This window comes from Hetaerina americana, unplaced genomic scaffold (assembly GCF_022747635.1).
Source record: "Hetaerina americana unplaced genomic scaffold, ioHetAmer1.1.p SCAF_16, whole genome shotgun sequence".
In the NCBI taxonomy this organism is placed as follows: Eukaryota; Metazoa; Arthropoda; class Insecta; order Odonata; family Calopterygidae; genus Hetaerina; species Hetaerina americana.
Window position 1 is genome coordinate 5422728 of NW_027286719.1, and position 24828 is coordinate 5447555.

The following is a 24828-nucleotide window of genomic DNA, read 5'->3' on the forward strand; positions in this document are numbered from 1 at the left end:
TCAGGAGCAAAAAAACTATCATTTTCAGATGGTCTAAGTTAGGATTTTGCATTTTGGTGCCACTTGTTCTCACTCAAAATACTGTTGACTCGGAAATATGAAAAAACAATTTTAACTGTGTTTTCTCCTCATTCAGCCCTTCACCACCCCCAACTCTTCCTCATTTCCCTTGATATCATTATATCTCTCACCAATCAAAATTCCACAACTCTGTCCACGTAAAACTTACCACTAAACAAAAATACCTCCACTACCACTACCAGCTGTCACACATAACCTCCTATATGCTCTCTTTCACGCTCACTCCATCCACAGCCACCGAATCGGCAACAATCCTAACTTCCTTGATAAATTATTCACCACTTATTTTTCCTTAACCACAGTCGCCCATATCCCCAAAAAAACTTCAAAACATTCCCTCACCCAAACCTTCCCAAGACATAAACTTGCACACCATCTCCATCTGCACAAGTTACTTCCTCAAACATAACCAAACAAAGACCTTTTCCAAGACCCCAGTCGGGAAAATTCCAAAACAATGGTATTCATACTACCTAAATGTGCCCCAGCCACTTTTAAATGAACTTCCAATTCATCCAAAAAACTTAAATCTGCCACACCTTTATCTAAATCTTCCTTTATCCACAAATTCACACCAGCACCTGGCAATTAAACCAAATGTAAAGCATGTCTCTTCTTCAGCACTTCTTGCCTCCCTTCACAGCTCATCAATTTTCTTCCAGTACATTCTACTACCTCATGCACATCCTGTAATATAATTTAAGATATATCCCTCCTTCTATGTTGGACAATGCACCACACCCCACAACATCCACATAAGCAATCATCTTGCCTCCTAAAACTCCCTTTCATATCAGCCTCCCCACCAGTTCCCAAACAGGCTTTCCTCTGCAATGTTTCCTTTAAGGACTGAATTTACATATCGATCATCACCTTCCTTCCCGCCTCAAACACCATTAAAGCAGAAAAAGCATCAAGGCAGCACACCTTGGACTCCTGATGGCTTGCTCGGGCCCAGGTCTGAACCTTGCCCACTAGGTGCTATACCTCCCTCCATCCCATCGACCACCACCCCTGCCGACCAACCTCAAATACCTTTCCACCCCAGTCCTCAATCTTTCCATTGAAATATTTCCTTTGAAAAAGGTGATTGTGCTACCAAAATATTAAAAAAACAAAATTCTTAGGCAAGGCTTTTTTGCTTTGTGTTAATCAACCAGCTAAGAGCCCAAAGTCCCAAATTCCTATCTTATCTTACACAAAATATTTTAATGCCGGCACACATATAATAAACAACTGCACACATGCATATATTGACACACACACGCATTCATACATACAAATTATTACGCAAGTGCTCTAAGAAACTCCCCAACGAATGCACCTACCTGGCACATGAACTCAAGTGGATTGTCCATTGATCGAAGTATTTGGTCCAACTCTCTCATTCTACTCTCACACTTGACCTGCCTGCAGCCTAGAGTTTTGCCATTTTTAATCACATGAACTCCCACGAGCATGGATATTTCAAGGCATGAAGCTATCAGAAAGAAAATGGTAACAAAATAAAGCCATACAATCAAGTTTAACATTTTTAATGAAACTGCAAACATAATGGCTATTCATGAAAATTCACAAAAAAATACTATAAAATTCTACAGTAAGTAAATTCAATTGAAAACCACTACATATTTCTTATGTAACCCACCTGGCATTGCAAATGTCACCGTGTAAAGGTTTCTCCTCTTTATTGAAGGAACTTCAATAGTATCTCCTGCTTTATCAATATTAATGCTCAGCTCATCCTCCTTCTCCAACGGCTCAGTAAGAAGGACAATCACCTTGTTATGACCCTAAGAAAAGTTTTGCAGCATAAAATATGATATTTTGAAAAGACATTATGTCTTTGGGAAAGGTCCGACAAGTCAAAGGTCATGGCTACAAAACTTAATAAAGAGAGATTCAATACAAAGTGGGATTGATCCTGCCATGTTATGCAGCCTAGGCCAATAACACCCAACCAATGCGCATAAATGTGGACTGTAGGCTCTCATTGAATTCGATCAGAGTTGAGGACAATTTTGTTTTTCAATTCATGTGGAAAATTTAGTTATTTTTCCCATATTTTGCCTCAAGCAGTTCAGGAGTGACGGTGTTTGAAGATGTGGTGGCTCTTATGATTAACTCTAAAAGAAAATATGTTGACTCTTGGTACTCATCACTATGACAGAAAATACTATCAGCACTTTATGAGTGACAGTTCCAATAGCACTATCCATTGGATTTGATGTGGTAAGGACAAAAATATCTTCACATACCAGCATTTCAATCCAATGAATTACTTTCGGAGTCAGGTTTAAGTCTATTCATTTAAAGTCAATTTTTATGCACAGTGTTTCATATACAACAATCAATCTTTGCACTAAAATCAAAGAATAACTGAGCCGTGCAAATAAGGAGGAACCTTCAACTTAGGTAGGCTAGGCAGGTAAAGGTGCACACATGTGTCGACAGGGTCTGTCCGAAAAGGTCCGGAAATTTTTTTTTCAAAATTTCAAAAAATCATCTAATGAACCCTTTCTTTTGAATTTTTCAAAGTACTCTCACCCCGACTAGAAGCACATTTTCCACCGCTAGACCTAGTAGGCTCCCTGGAAGGCCTCAACGGAAGGCTTACACCGAAGACCACTCGTACACAGGTTGTCCAAGCTTCTTTTAGCGCCTCCAGCATCCCGCGGCGGTGTATTTTCAGAGTTCTTTCATCTTGGGAAATAAAAAGAAGTCCGGTGGTCATACACAAAATCCGCTTCGTCTCCTGTCATCACTTTGTCCAAAATTTCAGCCTCGGTTTCGTAGCGTTCGAGCGATTCATGGCACTTAAACAGGCGCTGTTCCTTCATGTCGTCGGTGAGAACGTTCGGCACCATCTTGGAGAAGACCTTCCTCCCGCAAAAATTCTCGGTTAAAATGCGGTGATTAACTGATCTAGGCACGCCACGTTTTTTGAATGGCACCCGGACACTCATTTTCCAATCGCTGTTCAAAATATATCGCATTTTTTGGACCGAGTCGTCAGTATTTGTCGTTGGCAGGTGCGCTCATCGTTGTCGACGGTCTCCCGACCCTTCCGGAGCCTCTTGTGCCACTCGAAAGATCGGTTCAGTGACCATCTCCTCCTCGAGACATCCTCCCCAAATGCTCTCCTTATCCGCGTCATTTTTACCCAGTTTAACGCAAAATTTAATCGCATAACACTGTGCCAAACTCTGCGCCATCTTTCTTTCGACGTGGGTATGGTGACACGCTTTGCGCTAAGACCCATCTTCACTACATCACTTCCCGCAACCGTCTATGGACGGTGGCATTCTCTAGACAAACCCCCAATCACTTTTTCCGCAAATAGCTGCGCCGAGCAAGCATACGCGGCCGGCTGTGGAAATTCATTACTAGAACTTTTGGGACAGACCCTGTACATAGGTGTCGGTTAATTTTTGCGAGGTTACAACCCGGAACATACCGATATGCCCAAGAATTATCCAAAACCCAGGCTATATTATTCATAAAATTTTCTGTATAGTTACTTCTATATTGAAATAGCTTCTTATCGTGCATAAAAAATTCATAATAGCAGAAATTCATAGCATGCACGCCAAAATAGGCAATTTAATATTCATAGAAATGACATATTTTTCTCAAATTAAGGATTTCATTTAAGATATGCTCTGTTGTTTGGACTTGACGCATACTTTCAAAACAACATAAGCACAATCATTACCATAGGTATTTAGCCAATAAACTTCACTTTATTTTATTCGTAAATAATAGCAATCATCATTGAGGCAAGTTAGAAAGAATTTTTATTTCCATACCTCCTTCACTTTCTTGGGCATCACTGAAAATGAAGCTTTCTCCGGACGATTTGTTGGTGCCTCAGACATATGTGAGAGTATTCCCAGGGCCAGGTTCAAAAACTCCGCCACGAATTTTGTATCTTTATTTTTAACGTGAAGATGTTTCCATTGGTTATAGGATATTAGTGCTGTAAGAGAGCAATGGCATGAAAAGGCTCAATTAGAAAATAACATATTTTGGCCATAAAAACAGTTACAAATCGGCCAAAGCATTCATTAATCTTACATACCTCACAGAGGGAACTCAAATAATGAATAATACTCAAATATTTGATTTTAATTCAATGCTTCATATTATTATTGGAATAAAAGAGGAGGAACTTCTTTTGACACTTAATTACTAAAATATTGACCATTTTAAAGAAGTTTTACATAAATACCACCGAAGTATCACATATGGAGGAAACTAGATTCCTATCAGATAGGCCAATATCATGCCTATGAAAAACTTAAAAGGGTTCTAGGAATCTTAACGTTCAATAGCTATTGATCTATGTTTGGAATGCTCATTTGTATATTCACAGCATCCCAAATATTGCTATGGCCCTAAGGGTAATGTAATATCATTGGTCTTCCCCATGAACTCCATTGTTGTTGCATGCAGTAACCAAATTCATCTTTCGTGTTTAATGGATGCAATTATTTTACTAAAATTCGCCAAAAGAAACATGACGTGCTTTAGAGCTTCAACGTTTTCTGTTGAAAAGCATGCCTCCAAGAATTTTGCTCCCTCACTCATTCCGTATTTTCCTTGAAGAACTCTCTAAATGATAAGTTTAATTCTCAAATGATCGAGTGTTGATAATTATTCGTCATCCCAGATGGTCAACTGCCGACTCAAAGAGTTTCTCTTCAATTTCATTCCTCATTATCTTCAATACCTTCAATACAACCTACCTTCAATACAATCCAAATGGCTCAAATGTCTAGTATTCACCCTGAAATTAGTCAATCGCACGAAATGTCAAACGTGCCGCATTTTCACCAAGAAATGCACATCCGTCTCTCCACCACCCAAACTCCTTCCCATTCTTCCCAGGCTCTCCCGTCCCTCTCCTCCTGCCTCCTCACGCACTTCACCCTACCCATAGTCCTTCACCGCTCACAGTCCTTCGCCCCTCAGCTCCGTCCAAAACCCATTATCAAGAAAACACATTTCATTCGACTTCCACCGATACACGCAAGAACCACGAATCATATTTCGCGTCGCTGTCACACCCCGTTGTCATTCCTCCGGCTGCGACGACAGAAATTTGAAAACGCCCATGACCCGTGCGCTCTGTTTTCATAGGAAATGAACAAATGACAGCCCGCGTCAGTTCACGCTCGGCGCCGAAATAATTGAGAGGCATGTAACTTCGGCGACGCCGCAACCTGAAGCGGCAAACTGCGACCAGGACGCCGTCTGCGATGCCGCAAGAGATTAGCCAAAGAAAGCGTAGCTTAAGAAACTCCGCTCGAGATAGATTAGCCATTCGAAGTGCGGAGGACGGCAAATCCACACTACCATGACTGTCCCTCACCCTCGAGGCCAGTCATAGATCCGCGTTAACCTGGCCTGGCCAATGATATCAGGCAGGAGAGGGAATAAGTGAAGTTAAGAAGAATACATGAATGGTACGTGCGCGTTAAAGCGTCATGTGCAGGGTCCGATTTTTGTTCGAGAGAGTCCAAGTTTGGAACGCTGCCCACGGAGGGGAGTGTATTACACCGCCACATAAGCGGAAACCAGCAAGCTCGCCAACTCAAATGGAGCCAACTCCGTCCCTACTATCTTCTCTACTACTGCTGCTCACCCAAGTCTCTGTGTAATAATATTACCCCTCGTATTCAAGACTGACCAGATAAAAAGTCGCAATCGGCTACTGAATGTCGACCATCTTATACTGAATGGTCTGCATATCTCTGAGTGGGCGAATCGGACCGCGCACATTCAATATAGAATGAATGCCCAAAAATGGAGTACACCGTTTCGAACCAAAAGGTTATCCCTGACCAAAAATCAATGAGGACACATTCAAGTTCCGAAGTGTTACGTTGCGTGTTACCATAGTTACGCGCAAAGTTTGAAAACTAAAAGTAGATTTCTTACCCGCTCTGTGTTCTTCATTGATACTGTTTTCTTCAACTCCCAGCAACATTGCAATCACTCTCTTTGGACACAGAAGCCGCCCTATTGCCGACCCAGGCTCCGGGTATTGAAACAGATAATCCAAAAATAAAGGGCAAATGATGACAACTTGAAGCCTTACTCCAGCCAATTTCTCTTCCATAGCCACTGGAATAGTTGAGCCGAAATCCTCCAGGCAAACAGAAAGTAACCTGAAAGTAAAAGGTTGAGTCTTAGTAATCATTTAATACTTACGTGGTATGGACCAGGCTACAATATTTATGAAAGTGGAGTTGATTGTAATCCCTCACAAAGGTGACTCCCATTCGGTTATGAAAACCATTTTACTAGATATAGTAGTTTTGATGTATTAATAAAGGTAATTTTCCCTTTTCCCTTTCAACTTTCGCCCTTTCATATATATATATATATATATATATATATATATATATATATATATATATATATATATATATATATATATATATATATATATATATATATACATATATATATATATATATATACATATATATATATATACATATATATACATATATATACATATATATATATATATATATATATATATATATATATATATATATATATATATATAGTTGCCTCTGTAGCCCAATCAGATTTTCCTTGCATCGATGATAATTTGAAGCTAACACACACATGATCATTTCCTGTATATTGAACTAAGTCTTTCAATTTAAATTAAATCTCCGCCTAATTCCAGGACGTGTCTACTTTACAAACTGCTTGCTATCCCTTGTTATTGCTATTATTCAGTCCCCCGTTTAGGTAGCTTTTGGTTGGGCACAGACAGGGCACACAATTCTTCACCTCTCTAAACGAAATTCAATCGGATATCTGACACCATAATACACACTTTAATTCCGCACACTTCCTTCCTCCCTTCATTCCGCCCAAAAGTCCTCCATTCTTCTCACTACTCCCTCGCTAGCCTAACGTTCTCCCATCTATCAATCTTCAACATCCCATTGCCACTCAAAATTCTCAGCATCGACCTTTATGTTCTTTGAATCAATCCTTCAAAAAACTCCTCTCTCCTCCACCACGATGCCTTCTTCTCCCTCAGTTCAGGTTGCAGGTTCCATTCCCGCTTGGGTGGATTTTTCACCACCTAGGGCTTGGGTATTAGTAATTGTCTTTAATGAAATATGTAAGGGTTAGGTGGAAGAAGGGGCTATAAAGCCTTAATCTCGTCCCAATAAATTCGACAAATAAATAAATATACATGTTCTCCTCTCTGTTCATTTCAGCCGGTCCATCCTTCTCCACACCCACATCTCAAAAGCCTCCATCTCCGCCCATCATCTTGTCTCAACATCTTGTTTCAGCGCCGCAAAAAATCACGCTCCATACCAAAGTTTAAAAGAGCCCTTTCTCAATATCCATACCACAAATCCCTGCCGTCGACTACCCCTTCCTTGTGAAAGATTCTTTGCCTAATACAAATCTGCTTTCTATGTCTCTATCACTTTCTCAGGCGCATGTGTATGCTAGTTGATATTATATAGTGTATATATATATATATATATATATATATATATATATATATATATATATATATATATAACCATAAAACATAAACACAGTAATCAACCCGAAGGTCGGTTTGGTAGGTGATGGTAGAGTTCACCCAGTACTAAGCCCGACGGCGTGTGAAATTCACAGATCAGGGTAGGGGGCCAGTTCCTTTCCCTGTGCCGATTATGGTTTCCCAGGAAGATCTGGTACCCGAAAAATCACATAGCTTGGGTGGAGCTGCAGGTGCCCAGAGTGCCTTGCCCGGGAATCGAACCCGGAAACCCCCGGTCATTCTTTCTTTCCAACGCTCTACCCCCTGGACTACCGCGACCTAATATATATATATATATATATATATATATATATATATATATATATATATATATATATATATATATATGCATGCATATCAGTCGAAGGTTTTGCATTAATGCACACGCCACTACTGGTGTAGGTTTGCATAACTATGCTGATTTTGATGTGGTTTTATTCTCTTTTACAGGTGGTGACTTAACACCCCCCGCCACATGCCCTCACGGCGGCTTGCGGGGTATTAAGTAGATATACATGGATGTATATCATTTTGATTATTTTGGTTTGAAATACTTCCGAGATGAATGACACTATTCCACCGACCTAAGTTTATGGACATCTATTTTAATATTTAACTTAGCTTTTCTCTTTATCGAACACCGCATAACTTTTGTTTTGTTCACATCTATTCTCATTTTATACCTATCGCGATGACTTTCCGACGTTCAGTGGTGATTGCAACCCTGTGGCTGACTGGCAAAATATACCTTGATCATCCGCAATCCTGATTTTACGATTTCCCCGCCGATCTTCAATCCTATCTTCAGTTCTGCCTCTTCAACCATTTCTTCTGCATAAACGCTGAAGGGCACAGGTGATAATGTGCACCCCTATTTTACTCCTCTCCTTATCATTGCTCTTCCAGACTCTTCTGAGCAGTCTAAGACATGCACAGGTTACGGATAAGCCTCATATTCCTCCGATTCACTCCTCTTTTCAGCTACACATTAATTAATTCTACCCGATTTACTTAATCAAAAGCCTTCTTGAAATCTACGAAACAGACAAATACATGCTGATTGTATCCTGTTCCACTCTATTAGTTATCTCATTACTGCTATAGCATCACGTGTACCTCCCTATCCTGAACCCACATCGATCACCCCCAAGTAAACATCGACATATATACACTGCGATCCACCAAAAAGGTGTGTGGCAGGGGGTGCAAGCACCAAGTGGGAAGGGCGAGTGATGAGAAAGAGAGGATATGGTATAGGAAGGCAAAAGGGAAAAATATTCGTTGAAGAAACCATAAAATAACGTGTAAACAAATGCATATACTTGCTGGAGGAAGACCCAATTAAAACAAGGGTTAATTCACTTGACAAACTAGTCACTTGTTATGCGAAAAAAGGGAACAAAAATGAATCAAAACCATTTATACGACGGGCTCCCACCAAAACAATATATGCCATGCAGAACTGAATAATAAGAAGGGGTAACTCCACCGTCACATGGACTCCGCCCCTGGGGCAGCGGAGGCGTCCCCACACAGAAAGAGGGACGAGGGATGGAAGGAGCAGCTTGAAAGCAACAATGCGGGGCAAGCAATACTGCAAATGGCAATCCATTGCGCTCATGTGGGAAGGGATATGACAACAAAACACACGAGATTAGAGAAAGAGCATGCTGAAAGAAGACACTTGGTTTTTCCACTTAGACTTTTTTTATGTGGGAATGCATAGTACCTTCTTTCAGCATGAAGGATTTCCACCATATTACCCGTGGAACTGTGATATTTAAAAATGGCATGCATTTGAGTAGAAGTTATAATTCCCTAGACGCTAGACGCTGTGGGTGACAAGTGGGATTTTTGCTATCTACAGTTCCCATCCCGTATTGTCCGTGGGACGAAGGAACCCTCGAGTCTGCCACTTCTGGCATCTTTCGTCCCGAAATTTACGGGGTCGCACCCAAAAGTAGTAGGACTGATTTTTTTTACAAGAATTTTATTGACGATATACTTACATCGACTTAATAATCTTCAAAGTATGCTCCTTGAGCTGCTACACACTTAGTATAACGTTGCTCCCATTCCCCGTACGCCCGCTGGAAATTTTCTTTGGGGATGCCGTTGATGACCCTCGTCGAAGCCTCTTGAACGGCCTTTATCGAGTCAAAACGTCGTCGTCTCGTCTTTTCATCAGGGGGAAGAAGAAGAAGAAATCCGGTGGCGCCAGATCGGGAGAATAGGGCGGTTGCGGTAACGTGGCAACGCCGTATTTGGCCAGGAGCTGTCTGACGACGAGCGCGCCATGGCACGATTTTCGGCACCATCTTGGCGCACACCTTGCGCATGGCCAAATCCTGTGAAATAATGCGTTGGACGTTGGTTGCAGACAGACCCAACTGGTCTGCAATTTCTTCACTGGTTAAGCGTCGGTCTGTGTTCAGCAGTGTCCTCACTCTGTCCACATTCGTGTCGGTTCTTGCCGTCGACGGCCGTCCGGAGCGATGGTCGTCTTCAACGAGCTCCCTACCCTCTTTAAACAACTTGTGCCACTCAAATACCGTGGAACGGCTTAAGGCAGTGTCCCCATAAGCCTGCTTGATCATATCGAGGGTGTCAGTTGCCGTCTTCCGGAGTTTCGCACAAAACTTCAGACAGACAGACCCTCCTCCACCGTTCCGTTCGCGCAAGAGAAAATCAGTCCTACCACTTTTGGGTGCGACCCTGTATATTTATGATCCAAGCGACCAATGTGTGTTGTTGCGCGAATAATTTGCGAGCCCTCAGCGAAGAAACATGCGATTCTGAATTCATTTAGTCAGTTTAACCTAGCATTGAATCGTCTTTCTTCTAATGATTCCCAACCCGACTCAAAAATCATTTCAGTAGTGCTTTTCGTTTTATCGTAACAATTTCCCGAATGAAGTATTTTTCATTCGGATCCCATATACTACATGCATATTCTAAATAAGGCCCTTCAAGAGCGTGGTAACAACGTTTCTCGACCTTGTAGTCTCTTCTGCCCACATTGCGTCTAAAGAATTCCAATTTTTTCTTTTCTTGCCGCAGATTTTACGTATGTGAGTGCCCAAAGTTAAGTCTTTAGTTTTATAAATACCAAGGCATTTTACTGTATCAATGACTTCTAGATCAACTCCAGCTAGTGGGTGAACAAAACCCGTTGATCTTTCAAAGAAATTTACCACCGAACATTTGTAATGGTTTAATCCTCATTTTGTTCACCATTTTGAAATTCAATCAAGATCATTTGTTAGTATTAAGCTATTAAGCGATATTCGTTCCCAGATACCTCCCAATATATCACCGTGTCATCCGTGAGCATCCTAATCTTAATTTTCACTTCGCGGTTCAAATCGTTAACAAAAATAAAGAAAAGCAACGGCCCGATTGCACTTCCTTGAGGTACCTCCGAGGTTACCCGTACGCTGTCGGAACTAGCGCCGTCAAATATTCGATCTTCTCGCCATTATTTTGCTGATAATCCTAATTATCACTTCAGCGTTTCTCGTTTATTAATCCCTAAAATAGTGAGGCTCATATCTCTGCTCATAGTCTTGTTGGATTTCAATTCCCTCATTGCCTTTTCAATTTCGCAATCAAGCATGCTTGCACCAAAACTATCCTCACCTACGTCATACACGCATGTCACCTGTACACATGCTCTCTCTCTCTCTCTCTCTCTCTATGACTTAGCTTGCTGGGTTCGTATATTTGCCATACAGAGTCCATTATTGCATATATTAAATAAAAAGCATAGAAATAATGGCACTCACTTCTTTATTTTAATTGCCTTCATATGTGAATTACTCATTCAAAAATTGATTTCTATTCTATTGGATAAAAATATGATCCACGTATATAAATAGCCTTTTATGACTTGAAACTGTTGGGAGACTAAGGCAACCGAACGGAGGTGCTGCTTAAAAATATTTAACTTTCCTATTCCGTAACCTGAGAAACATCGACGCAATTTCTTGGACTAGGAGTGCTTTCTGCAGATTCCAACGCAACGGTTGTGAATGTGCCACTCGTTTAAACTTTGGACATTGTGCAGATTTATAGGTTAATGTGTGACTTGGGGGCATGTCGAAAGTTATCCCGCGGCAGCCTCTGCGGGCGAAGATTGAATTTCAAAATCCAACGCACACACCACGAGTTATTTGGAATGAGTTTCATTCTCGTCACACGTTGAATACATTTCAAGATGAATATTGGAACGAAACCTTATCGGTCACACTGTTGATATCAAATACAAATAGGGAAACTAACTAATGATTTTAAATATGGTTGGAGAAGAGAGCAAGTTGTCAGACGAGATCCGAGGAAGGGAGAGAAAGTGGGTGGAGGAAATATTGAGAAGTAGTGGAACGTTGAAAGACGTGATGGAAAGGAGAATGCTAGGAAAGGAGAGCAAAGGAAGGAATGGAATACGCATGGACGTATGGTGACAAGTAAAAGGTGTAAAGAAGGAAATTATACCGAGGAGTCAAGAGGAAGTTCACTTGATAAGTAAGCAGTAGTAAGTACTAGTATGTGTAGTTGTTGACCACCCAAAAGTCTACCGCTGAACAGGTAGATTACTTTTGGATTGAATTTAAATAGTAAAGGCTGAGGTATTAGCTTTCAAATTTAGCGCCTTGCGGCCCTGGCTGCCGATAGGAAGGCCTCGCTTCCGGCAGCGTGGCTACGTCCCAAACCGGAGATCATTGTGATGCGTCAGTCAGCTGCGGCGGACTTGCTACGTGGCCTCCGGGCGATTACTTCCTCCCTTTAATCTTCTCCTGTTCACGTGACGTAACTCCAAACTGACAGGTTCAGACTGGTGATAGGCCACAAAATAATGACAGATAACATACACAGAGACATTAATAAACTCAACAATTCAGAAATTTCAACCAATTTTGATTCATTTTACTCATACCAATGTGCAAAATCAAAATCCAAAAATGTTTTCCCTGTGTTTTAAAATCGAAAATTCATGATGACATCATCACCTTGCTGCGATTGCCAAATATTCCCCGCGCGCATCGACCGAGACGTTCCTCCTCACATGCTTTTTATCGCGCCCCTGCGTTGGGCTGAATTTTGAAGATTCAATATTAGAACCGCATCTAAAAACACTGAATTCACTTCAATGGCTATTCCCAGTTATTTATCAAACACACATGCATACTTGCTGAATAATAGGAATAGATATTTCTTCTTTAAAAGTACTTATGCCGCAGATAGAAAATAAAACTAAATGAATAAAAAAAATGAATAGTAACTATTATTTAAAACTGAAATTCCAGGATAACTACTATAGCAAATACTGGGTAAACTTAATTCAATTGTAACTATTGTGATAATAGGTATATTAAAAATTGGATAGACGAATGAAAACATTGACCGGCATTTGGATACTTTTTCCCACTGTAATCGTAAAAAATACCCAAATGAAGCAGAAAATTAGCAGTTATTTTCGTTATACGAAATCAAGGGTTTCCACAATTGCAAAATTAACAAGGTAAAATAGAAACCTAAACTAATTTCCTCGGTGGGAACTACGTATTTCTACAACAGCCATTGGTTGATTGTACTCATTTTTTGGTCGGATCTATCAGATTTTGTCGGTGCATGCCTTCTAAGCGGGGTGATAATGCGATAGTGCTTGTGTGTTTCGTCCGGATCTGTGCGCACTCCGTCCCTTGCGGCATGGCAAGTGAAGGATTAGATGACGACATGGCGCCCCATGACGTCCGAGCATCCCGAACCCGCCGCGGCGTGACTCCGGGTACGGGCTCCGGGAGAGCGCCCTTAGTCCCGAGCTTAAAAGTGCGAGATGAGCGAACGCGAAGACCGAGCAAATTCAGGTAGAATGCATCTCATGATGACGTATGAAATAGAACTTGACTTTCCCACATAGTCCTTGGACGCGTTCTTGTGTTTTGCTCCCGTGATCAGATCAAAATAGCACATTCGGAGCACGGGTGGCCCACGACTGATACAGATTTTTGATATCCATGCAGAAGTGGTGTAAAACAATTAAATGCGATGTTCCCGAACTCACTTTTGAATTTTGTTTTGATAATCTGGCTATCTTCAAAGATTAGGGAACTCCGCTGGTTTTCGGAATTCCATAAATGTGACCCTATTACATTTTCAACAAGACTTTAGTGAATTAGCAGAAAAATGTCCTGATTCGGCTTACAAATTGTAAATCGACTTCTCCCGCGGTCTGGGCCAAAATTTTCGATATTGATGCCAACTTGAGATGACACCGGTCATCGGTCCATCCATCAAAATAAATGCCAAATGAAAGAAGTCAGTCGGTTAGTACAAGCATGATAATGACTTGAATTTGAAATGCTAATCATTTTATCTTTGAAGGAGAGCCTTGTTAAGGGCCAAACACTTTCATTCATCGTTTCGGGAGGTATCTCCATGAAATGCCCCAAGGACGCAGTGTCCTTGGATATACAGAGCACTTGCACTTGCACGGAGGGTGAGGTGTTGTCTTACACCCGCATCATTCACAACCAGGGGTCTCCCTAACCCCTAGGATATTAAAGTTCCTGTTACTCGACAGTACTTAAGTGAATTAGTTCATAAATGGTTTAATGAAGTAATTTTTTTACAAGCGACATCTTCAAAATAATATTTGTCGCGAATTAGCTATTTCTATTAAAATTAAATCGCAGATTAATTTCAGTTTAGGCGAAATGGAAAACTTACGCACTACTATGAAAACTTATGCAAAATTAACAACTTTGAAATTCATGGATCATTGTTCGATGATATTCTTTCGATTGTGGCTGCGGAAGGATTCTGTGGAATGTGAAATGCGAAGTCGCCCGGTGCACCACTCCGCAAACACCGAGATAAAATATGCTCCACCCTCATATACGTGGACGTGGTCACTTTACCATCTTCAACGCCACTTCAGGATTTCCAATTCAACTTGACCTTCGCACCTCAAGGCTACGGTTGTTAGAGTGAACAAATGAAACGGCTAAAAATAATAATATCGACACATTCAAGTGAAATTTATTTGACATTAGAATTGATTATCGATTTCTCATGAAAGGCGAGGAGGGGGATATCTAGTCTTGAGCATATTCTCATGCATCAACGGAGTCGTGCTCGACGGTGAAGTTTTGACTCTACCCTAAGGTCATTATTGGCCACTCTTTGAGACAAAAATATTCTCAGTTTCATTAATACAGGGTGCGTTCCGAAAGTAATGCAATATTTGTTATCAAGTGATTTATTGAGTAGCTTTGAAGAAACACTGAAAATTCTTCAAAGTACTGTCCTTGGTCCTCTACACGTTTTTCCAGAGACTCTACTATGACCGGTACGCGCCCTGGAAGGCGTCTTCGGGGACGTCTCGCAAGGTCTTCGTCACAGCTGATTGGATCTCTTTCCAAGGACGAAAAATGGGTTCCTTTCAGGGCTGCCTTAATCCGAGGGATCAAAAAGAAGTCTGCTGGGGCGACGTCAGGATTATAGGGGGGGCGGGGCAGCGTTGGCAACTGGTGTTTGGCCAGGAAATCGCGCTCTCGAGGCGCGTTGTCGTGATGGAGTTGCCAGGTAGCGGAGATGTCTTTTCTCGTCCCGATGACCCTTTTTCGGAGTCTCTCCGGCACATCCATGCAGTAGGCAGCGTTCTCTGTGTGTCCTTGAGGTGCAAACTCCTTATGGACCACTCCTTTACCGTCAAAAAAGACAATGAGCATTGTTTTCACCTTCGATTTGCTCATGCTTGCCTTTTTGGGCTTTGGGGACTGGTTGGTGTGCCACTCAGAGCTTTGGCGTTTTTTTTCTGGGTCGCATTAAAAAACCCAGGTTAGGTCACCAGTGATGACGTTGTCCAAATAATCAGGTCCATTTTCAATACGCTGCAAAAGTTCACTCGAAATTTCCGCTCGGTTAGTCTTTAGTGACACGGCGGCTCACAGAGGTTTACAATAACTGACGTCCTGCCGCTGCCACAGCTTGGGGAGCACTGAGACTGGTTTCGCAGCAAAGCCCCCCCCCCACTTACTTCAAGTGATTTGATCCCACTACGACCATTAGGAGCGGCGCGGGAAATTCCATTGCATTACTTTTGGAATGCACCCTGTATAAATCAGCTTGGCCGATGCTCTCTCACTCACACGCATTAACAAACACGACACCCAGGAGTATATTAGAACGTAGAGGGGTTGAATTTGTAAATATACTCGTATGACGACGGCGTTGACTTTTTTATCGCCTCTTTCTGCTCCATTCCCTCTCAGCAAGAGTGTCTCATTTCAGCAGCCCACTCAAGAAGTGATTCAGGGCTGAGTGGACCGCCCGAACTCGGAACATACCCATATTGCACTACGGTCCCTCCCTTCCTCCTCAACCCACTCACGAGGCCCACTCATTCCACTCCCAACTCCATATGCCTCTCACCCCCACGCGACTAACTTTACCTCCCTAACCCCATCAATATACTCATCTCATCCTTAACGGCGAAAGTTATTGCCACCGACATTTGTGTGTATGTACACATACGCACACACATACGTATACACACACATACATAAATATATGCATACGAGCACAAACACACTCACACACACACACACTCACACACATATATACGCCATCGCGCTTAGTACTGGGTGAACTCTACCATCACCTACCAAACCGACCTTCGGGTTGATTACTGTGTTTATGGTTATATATTTATATATATATATATATATATAGTATTAAATGAAGAGGTAGGAAGAAGCGTAGTCAACATAGAGCAGGTAACGGATAGAATACTACTAGTGGAGATAAAAGCAGAACCGACGAACTTAGTTATTATTCAGGTATACATGCCACCGAGCAACCATAAGGAAGAAGAGGTCGATAAGATATACGATCAGTTAGAGGACATGATCGCGTGTGTTCCAGCAGGGAAACATTTGATAATGATGGGGGATTGGAATGCGACGGTAGGCGAAGGAAGAGATGGTGATGAGGTGGGCGACTACGGTTTAGGTACGAGGAATGACCGCGGGGAGAAAGCAGTTGAGTTCTGCAGGAGACAGGGGTTAGTCATCACCAACACTTGGTTTAGACTCCACAAAAGACGCAGGTATACATGGAAAATGCCAGGTGACTCGGGAAGATATCAGCTAGATTATATCCTGGTTAGACACAGGTTTAGGAATAGTGTGATAAATTCCCACAGCTTTCCGGGAGCGGATGCGGACTCAGACCACAATTTAGTTGTTATGAAATGTAGCGTACGTTTCAAAAAGATAAGGCAGGGGCGGCGAGTTAGAAAATGGAATGTAGAAGCATTAAATGGGTTGAAAAGGAAGGAATACAAACAGGCGGTAGAGAAAATAATGGAGGATGATAAAGGGCTTATTACTATCGAAGAAAAATGGGAAATGATCAAAAAAGGGTTGTCTAAAGCCGCAAAAGACACTATTGGAACCGTTAACGCTAAAAGGACTAGAACCATGGATCACGGATGAGATGATTACAAAGATGGATGAGCGGCGAAAATGGAAGAATATAAATACAGAATTAGGCAAAATGAAGTACAAAGAATTGAACAATAAATTGAGGCGGGCAACAAATAAGGCAAAAGACGCATGGTGGAAGACGCAGTGCGAGGATATGGAAAGTCTCCAGAGGAAGGGTGAAATCGGTGCGCTGTACAGCAAAGTTAAATCGTTATCGGGAAGTAAGAAAGGAAGAGCTATGCTAATAGTTAGAGATAAGGCGGGTAAGGTAATAGTTGACGCAGGAAAGATCCAAGAGAGATGGAAGGAGTATATAGAAGAACTGTATAGTAAAGAACTCAGACCAACACAGTTAGACATTGAAAAAGAAAATGACGTAGAGGAAGACAGCTTAGGTCCAGGCATACTAGACAATGAGATAGAAAGGGCATTAAGGGAGATGAAACTAAATAAGGCCGTGGGGGTAGATAACATTCCCGTGGAACTTTTAAAATGCTTAGGAAAATGTGGGAGGAAGAGGCTATATGGGCTGATCCGTAGTATTTATGAGGAGGGAATCTGGCCGGAAGACTTTGTGAGAGCAGTTTTAGTTCCGATTCCGAAAAAGGTAAAGGCCACGTCATGTGAGGACTATAGGACAATTAGTTTGATATCCCACGCAGCTAAAGTTGTTCTCAGGATCATAAACAAACGGATAGAGAGTAGGGCAAATGATTACTTAGGGGATGATCAGTTTGGGTTTAGGAAGGGGAGAGGTACACATGATACCATTGCAGTAACGAGATTATTAATCGAGAGGAATATAGAACACAACCAGGAGGTATTTGCCTGTTTCGTAGATTTCGAAAAAGCGTTTGATAGAGTGAATTGGGAAAAACTAATGAGTATATTGCAGAAAATAGGAATAGATTGGAGGGAAAGGAGGCTAATCCGCAACCTGTACATGTCTCAGACTGCTCAGGTGCGGGTGGGAAACGGGGAGTCAGGATGGGCAGTGTTAGGAAGGGGTGTAAGGCAGGGTTGCCCATTATCACCGTTGCTGTTCAACCTGTATGCAGAGGAAATGATCAAAGAGGCATGGGAAGAACTAGAGGTAGGAATGAAAGTGGGCGGGGAATTCGTAAAATCAGTTAGGTTTGCTGATGACCAAGCTTTAGTTTGTCAGTCAGCCAAGGGGCTGCAAGCATTGCTGAGTGAATTGGAAATTCAGTGCGACAGGTATGGGATGAGAATCAACAATAATAAAACAAAGGTTATGCGATTTTCTAGCAAGAAAAAGGGCAAGCTTAACATTAAAATAGGAGGGCAAAAACTAGAGCAGGTAGAACAGTTTACGTATCTCGGTAGTGTTTTGGACCAACACGGTCAAAGTAGTAGGGACGTAAGGAGAAGAATTGCGCTAGGCAAAGAGGCTTTCACGAGGAGGAGGGAGTTGATGACGGGGACTTTGAGTAAGGATGTTAAGAAAAGACTCGTAAAAACTTTGATATGGAGCGTAGCTATGTACGGCGCGGAAACGTGGTCATTGAAGCAGGAGGATAGACGTAGACTGGAGGCTTTTGAAATGTGGGTGTGGAGAAGAATGGAGAAGGTGAAATGGACAGAGAAGAAAACAAATGAGGAAGTACTTGGTATGGTGGGCGAAGAGAGGGGTTTGTTGGGGGCAATCCTATGGAGGCAGGAAAAGTGGATGAAGGGGGTGTTGACCGGCAGTGGGATGTTGAAGACTGTGATAGAGGGTAGAATGTTGGGCAAAAGAGGAAAGGGAAGGAACAGGATAGGGATGTTGGACGGGATGAAGGGCGGAAGAAAGTACTCAGAGATGAAGAGGGACATGGTGTAGAGTAGAATTTAGGGTTGTGTTTTGTTAGTAGTCACAAAATATTTGTTTGGTAGTTGTGTCCATCGAAAAACCTACCTTAACCGGTAGATTACCTTAAAAAAAAAAAAAATATATATATATATATATATATATATATATATATATATATATATATATATATATATATATATATATATATATACACATATATATATACATATATAGATATATATATATAAACATATACATATATATACTATATAAACATACACATATATATAAACATATACATATATATATATAAACATATACATATATATAAACATATACATATATATATATATAAACATATACATATTTATACATATATATATGTATAAATATATATATATATAAACATATATATATATATATTATTATAAGGTACTCTACCGGTTAAGGTAGGCTTTTGGATGGATACAACAATCAAATAAACATTTTGTGACTCCTAACAAAACATAATCCAGCGACCTACTCTACATCAGGTCCCTCTTCATCTCTGAGTACTTCCTTCCTCCCTTCATCCCGTCCAACATCTCTATTCTCTTCCTGCCCTTCCCTCGTTTGCCTAACGCTCTCCCCTCAATTACAGTCTTCGACATCCCACTGCCGCTCAATACCCCCTTCATCCATTTTTCCTGCCGTCACATGATTTCTCCCAACAAAACCCTCTCCCCGCCCCTGCAGAGTGAGTAAGATCCTTCATTTAAAAGGTTAGGTTACAGTGCTCAGCAAACCCACTGTGAAATGATGGATGTTTACGGAAATGATAGCCCGTCATATGACACAGTTGTGAGGTCGAAAGGGAAGTTTCAAGCTCTCCACACGTCACTCACAGACGATCCAAGGAGTGGCAGGCCATCACGCACGGGCGATGCTACCGAAGTGAAGAGAGTGGAGGACTTTATCCTCTTAGACCAAAGAGCAACCACCCGATTGATAATGAACGATACTGATCTTAGTGTGTGGAAAATCATTCACGAAGAGCTCCACTGCAAAGGTGCCAGCATGCTCGGTCGGCGAAACCTTTTCCGTATCGAACACGGCGCGACGCGATCGGCAATCGAAGCGATTTGGCATTGGCAATTTACAAATTCCGCCCTATTCTCCCGGTCTCGCCCCAATTGACTTCCTCTTATTCCCAGAACTCAAAAAACCATTACGGTGTCGGAGATTGAACAACACCAAAGGCGTCATTCTAGATGTGGAACAATGGTTTTCGACGCAATAAGCTGAGTTCTACTAAAATGCTAAAGGTCTATAAACGCCGAGAGAAACGTGTAACTCTGAATGGTGACTGTGTAGGGAAGTCTTAGGAAAAATATATATAAGATTCTATCTCTATTGTTTTTTAGAAATAATTGCAAGTTTACGATGCCCCTTCGTACTTACATGTCACCCTTACTCGAGAGCTCTCCTGGGTGAAACACCCAGGGAAAGCTAGCAAGAAATTAGCATTTATTGAAGAATATTGGGAAAATATGACGAGAGGATAAAAGAAAAAAGCTATTGGGCTTCTAGCTAGGCCTCATTTATAGCATGCTCCAAGTCTATAGCATCCTAATGAAGTTGGAAGATTTGCCGACTTCTATTGCGCGTAGCGCATAGGAGCTGGATTTGTAAAATGTTTTGATTGACTAATCGGTATATCTAGATTATTAGAGATTCCCTCACGTTGCAAATTTTAAATTGCAGATGAAATAGGTGCAATATTCCCAAGTTTTCCACCAGGTAAGGTTCACAATCTCCGCCCGGGTTTTGATGAAGGAATGACTTGCTCATTGTGTTCCGTAAAATGTTAATTCCCCGCACCCTCACTTACGCAAATTCTCAATATGAGAATAAGGAGAGTTGTGTGCAAAGAAAACATTTGTTTTGTTAAGGATTGTGGTTGGTTGGTTGTTTTTGGTGCTAAGGAGGAAGGAGAGGGTAGGTGTGAGGAAGCGACATTTTCCTGAAGAACATGAACATTTCTTCACAGATTCAGTCCCTTAAATTAATTGCCAAAAAAGCGGCTGAGTGAGTACCCCGAAGGACAAAGCATTAAGCAAACTTTATAAAGTGAGGGACATTGAGGCAAAGGTAGATGGAGGGTAATGTTCGGAATTAGCTCATTACAATCTGGTCAAGACGGGTAATCAATGAAAAAAATCAGTCGTCGGTACACAGTTCATGATAACGATCAGCGTGTAAATACAACAATTACAGTAATTAATTGCAATACATAATTCCTATGAGAAACACATAGCCTATCAAAGGTGTTCTAACACCCCGCTGCCGAACACCTCTGGGGTGTGTCACAGGCTTTAATATAGATGCACGAATAAATATGTCCAGAGTATTTATTTTTCTGATTCAGCATTTTCTGCGCCTGATCGAGCTGTCACTTGAGGAATGGGTAACCAATAGAGACAAGGGAAGTAAAATAGCACGCTGCATTGGCAAATGCTGCTGACAGGGTAGATGTAGGAAGTAAAGAGTATGGTGACAAAATTTCAGCTCGATAATTACCTGAAGGGCGGAGAGTTTCTCCGTTTGCTGATGTGTTCAAAGCAGGACTTGAGATAGTTGACCCATAAGTCAGCCACCTGACTCTGACGACTGGAAATGATGAGTATGTCATCCATTTCCACTGCACCTTTCCCGTTGGCTGAAAAGTAAACAGAAAGTATTAAGGCATTTACCATTCTTAAAGGTATGATAGTAATTCGAGGAAATCTTACGATAAGGGAAAAGTGTTTCTATTGACTAAACCCGTCAAGTAAAAGAAATAACACAAGCAACTCGACCAGTATTGTAATTTTTTTCAATTATCAATTTCGAATATTAATGCGCACCCTCCCTCTCTCTCTCTTTGCAAGAACTTCGTGAGAGCAAATAGTTATTTAGTGGCATGGACTATCCAACAATCACCATTTAAAAGGTTTGCCACCTCTGATTCCGTTTAACCAACAAAAGATAATTATCAAGGCTTTTTTGAAATTGTATTCGAAGAAATGAACATGAGTCTATTAGCATTCAGTGAAATTTATCGGAGCTCTCTGGATACAGTCAGTATTTCTCCATGCACTTAATTAACATATTATAATTCGGCATGCGATCATACGTATCCGACATTCTTAGAGGCAGAACTTCTTAAAAGAAAGTTAAACAAATCAAAAGAGGGTGGAATGTCCACTGAACTGACGGATACTACGGCGAGTATATCAGAACGTTAAAGAGAGTATTTTCAAGAACCTGGACTTCGTTTTGCACCCAAAAATTAATTTAAATATTAATTGCTAACTTCGTGCAACTGGCATGGCATTTTGCAATGGCCAAGGAAAAAGACTGAACAAATATTTAATTTTACATACATGCATACGTGTATACCCCTATATATAATATACACACACACACACATATATATATATATATATATTATTAGGTAATCTACCGGTTAAGGTAGGTTTTTGGATGGACATAATTACTAATTCAATAATTTGTGACCCCTAGCAAAACACAACATCAAATATATATACATATATATATATATATATATATATATATATATATATATATATATATATATATATATATATATATATATATAAACACAGATGTAGATTTTTAGAATATAGAGACACAAAGAAAGGACACTCACAATTTGTTATTTCATTTGTTATTTGTTCACAAATAACAAATTGTGAGTGTCCTTTCTTTGTGTCTCTATATTCTAAAAATCTACATCTGTGTTTTTATATATTTGTGTGTCGCCGATGAGCGTTCCATTTCGAAGATATTTTATATATATATATATATATATATATATATATATATATATATATATATATGTTCAACAATTGTACGGAAAAACTCACACGAGCGGCAAAATAATGGGCTGACACAATATAACACAAATAGAATAGAATAGCAACATTTAAAAGGACACTCACACGGTAAATTGTTCGAGCTTCTCAGAGGCATTCTTCAAGAGAGACTAAAAATATGCTGTTGCTTTGGAGAGGGGAAAGAGGTATGGGCGGGGAGGGGAGGTGTGGAGGGAATGCTGGGAGGGAAATTAAAGATGGCGGTTAGGGGTGGGAATTTTGAAAGAACGGAAGGCTAATATGTAGGCGGATTCACGAGTTCTCACCTCTATATTGGTGGCATATATATATATAAATATATATATATATACAGTATATATACATATATATATATATAAATATATATACAGTATATATACATATATATATATAAATATAAATATACATATATATATGTATATATATATATATATATATATATATATATATATATATATATATATATATATATATATATATATATGTATATATATGTGTACATATATATACATATATATCTATATATATATGTATACATATATATCCCTCCCCGGACTACAACATTGACGTGGTGGAAGGGCTTGTGCGTTCCGATGACCCCTAGAGCTGTGCTGGCGGGGGTAATAATTATTGCTCCTCGTAGGGTCGCCCATGCCAGATAGGTCGAAGGTTAGGAGCGAGACGGAAGATAGTCCACGCAGTCTGTTCCCCAGTGAGGCGGCTGCAATGACGTCTATTCCCAGGGGGCGGCCAATAAGTGATGCTGTCACGTTAAAAACACTATTGAATAAGGCAACGGGAAACCACCTCAATCATCAATCCCAATATAAATATGATAGTCAATTAAGAGATTTTGAATCCTGGCAACTACGGGGTTCGGCCCTATCGACCGTGTGTCGTGCCCGGCAGCGGAGGAGGCAAGACTTCCGTGGTCGTCATCCCACGAAACCCTTGCAAGGGAAAACCAGCAGCAGCAGGACAGAAGACGCAGGAGAAGAAGACCAAATTAGATAGAATAGGAACGTGGAATGTTAGGACAATGATGAGGACAGGGAAATTGGAGAATGTTAAGCGAGAGATGGAAAGGGGAAATATAGATATTTTAGGTCTATGCGAGGTGAGATGGAAGGATAGCGGGGATTGCTGGAGTGATAATTGTAGAATAATATACAGCGGCGGGGACGAGAGCCAACCAGGGGTTGCCATAGTATGAAATGAAGAGTAGGAAGAACCATAGTCAACATAGAAAAGGTAACGGATAGAATAATACAAGTAGAGATACAAGCAGAACCGAAGAACTTGGTTATTTTTCAGGTATACATGCCAACAAGCAACCATAAGGAAGAAGAGGTCGATAGTATATACGATCAGTTAGAGTACATAATTGTGTGTGTTCCTGCAGGGAAAGATTTGATAGTAATGGGGGATTGGAATGCGACGGTAGGCGAAGGAAGAGATGGTGATGTGGAGGGAGACTACGGTTTAGGCACGAGGAATGACCGCGGGGAGAAAGCAGTTGAGTTTTCCAGGAGACAGGGGTTAGTCATCACCAACACTTGGTTTAGACACCACAAAAGACGCAGGTATACGTGGAAAATGCCAGGTGACTCAGAAAGGTATCAGCTAGATTATATCCTGGTTAGACACAGGTTCAGGAACAGTATGATAAATTCGCACAGCTTCCCGGGAGCGGATGCGGACTCTGACCACAATTTAGTTGTTATGAAATGTAGCGTCCGCTTCAAAAAGATAAGGCAGGGGCGGCGAGTTAGAAAATGGAATGTAGAAGCATTAAATGGTTTGAAAAGGAAGGAATACAAACAGGTGGTAGAGGAAATCATGGAGGATGGTAAAGAGCTAAGTACTATCGAAGAAAAATGGGAAAGTTTCAAGAAAGGGTTATCTTAACCTGCAAAAGACACCTTTGGAACCATTAACGCGAAAAGGGCAAGGAAACCTTGCATCACGGATGAGATG

The 24828-nt window shown here is 40.9% G+C and overlaps 1 protein-coding gene across 1 annotated transcript in view; it reads right to left on the reverse strand.

The window, feature by feature from the left end:
• The window catches only part of stumps (DBB domain-containing protein stumps), a 59119-nt gene that overhangs the window by 25931 nt on the left and 8360 nt on the right, over positions 1–24828 (reverse strand). Inside the window, exons 2-6 of the mRNA XM_071584045.1 lie at positions 21515–21653; positions 6025–6254; positions 3891–4060; positions 1730–1874; positions 1410–1561 (exon numbers count right to left, since the gene is read on the reverse strand). Coding sequence (XP_071440146.1) covers positions 1410–1561; positions 1730–1874; positions 3891–4060; positions 6025–6254; positions 21515–21653 — 836 coding nt within the window. The remainder of the gene's footprint in view (positions 1–1409; positions 1562–1729; positions 1875–3890; positions 4061–6024; positions 6255–21514; positions 21654–24828) is intronic.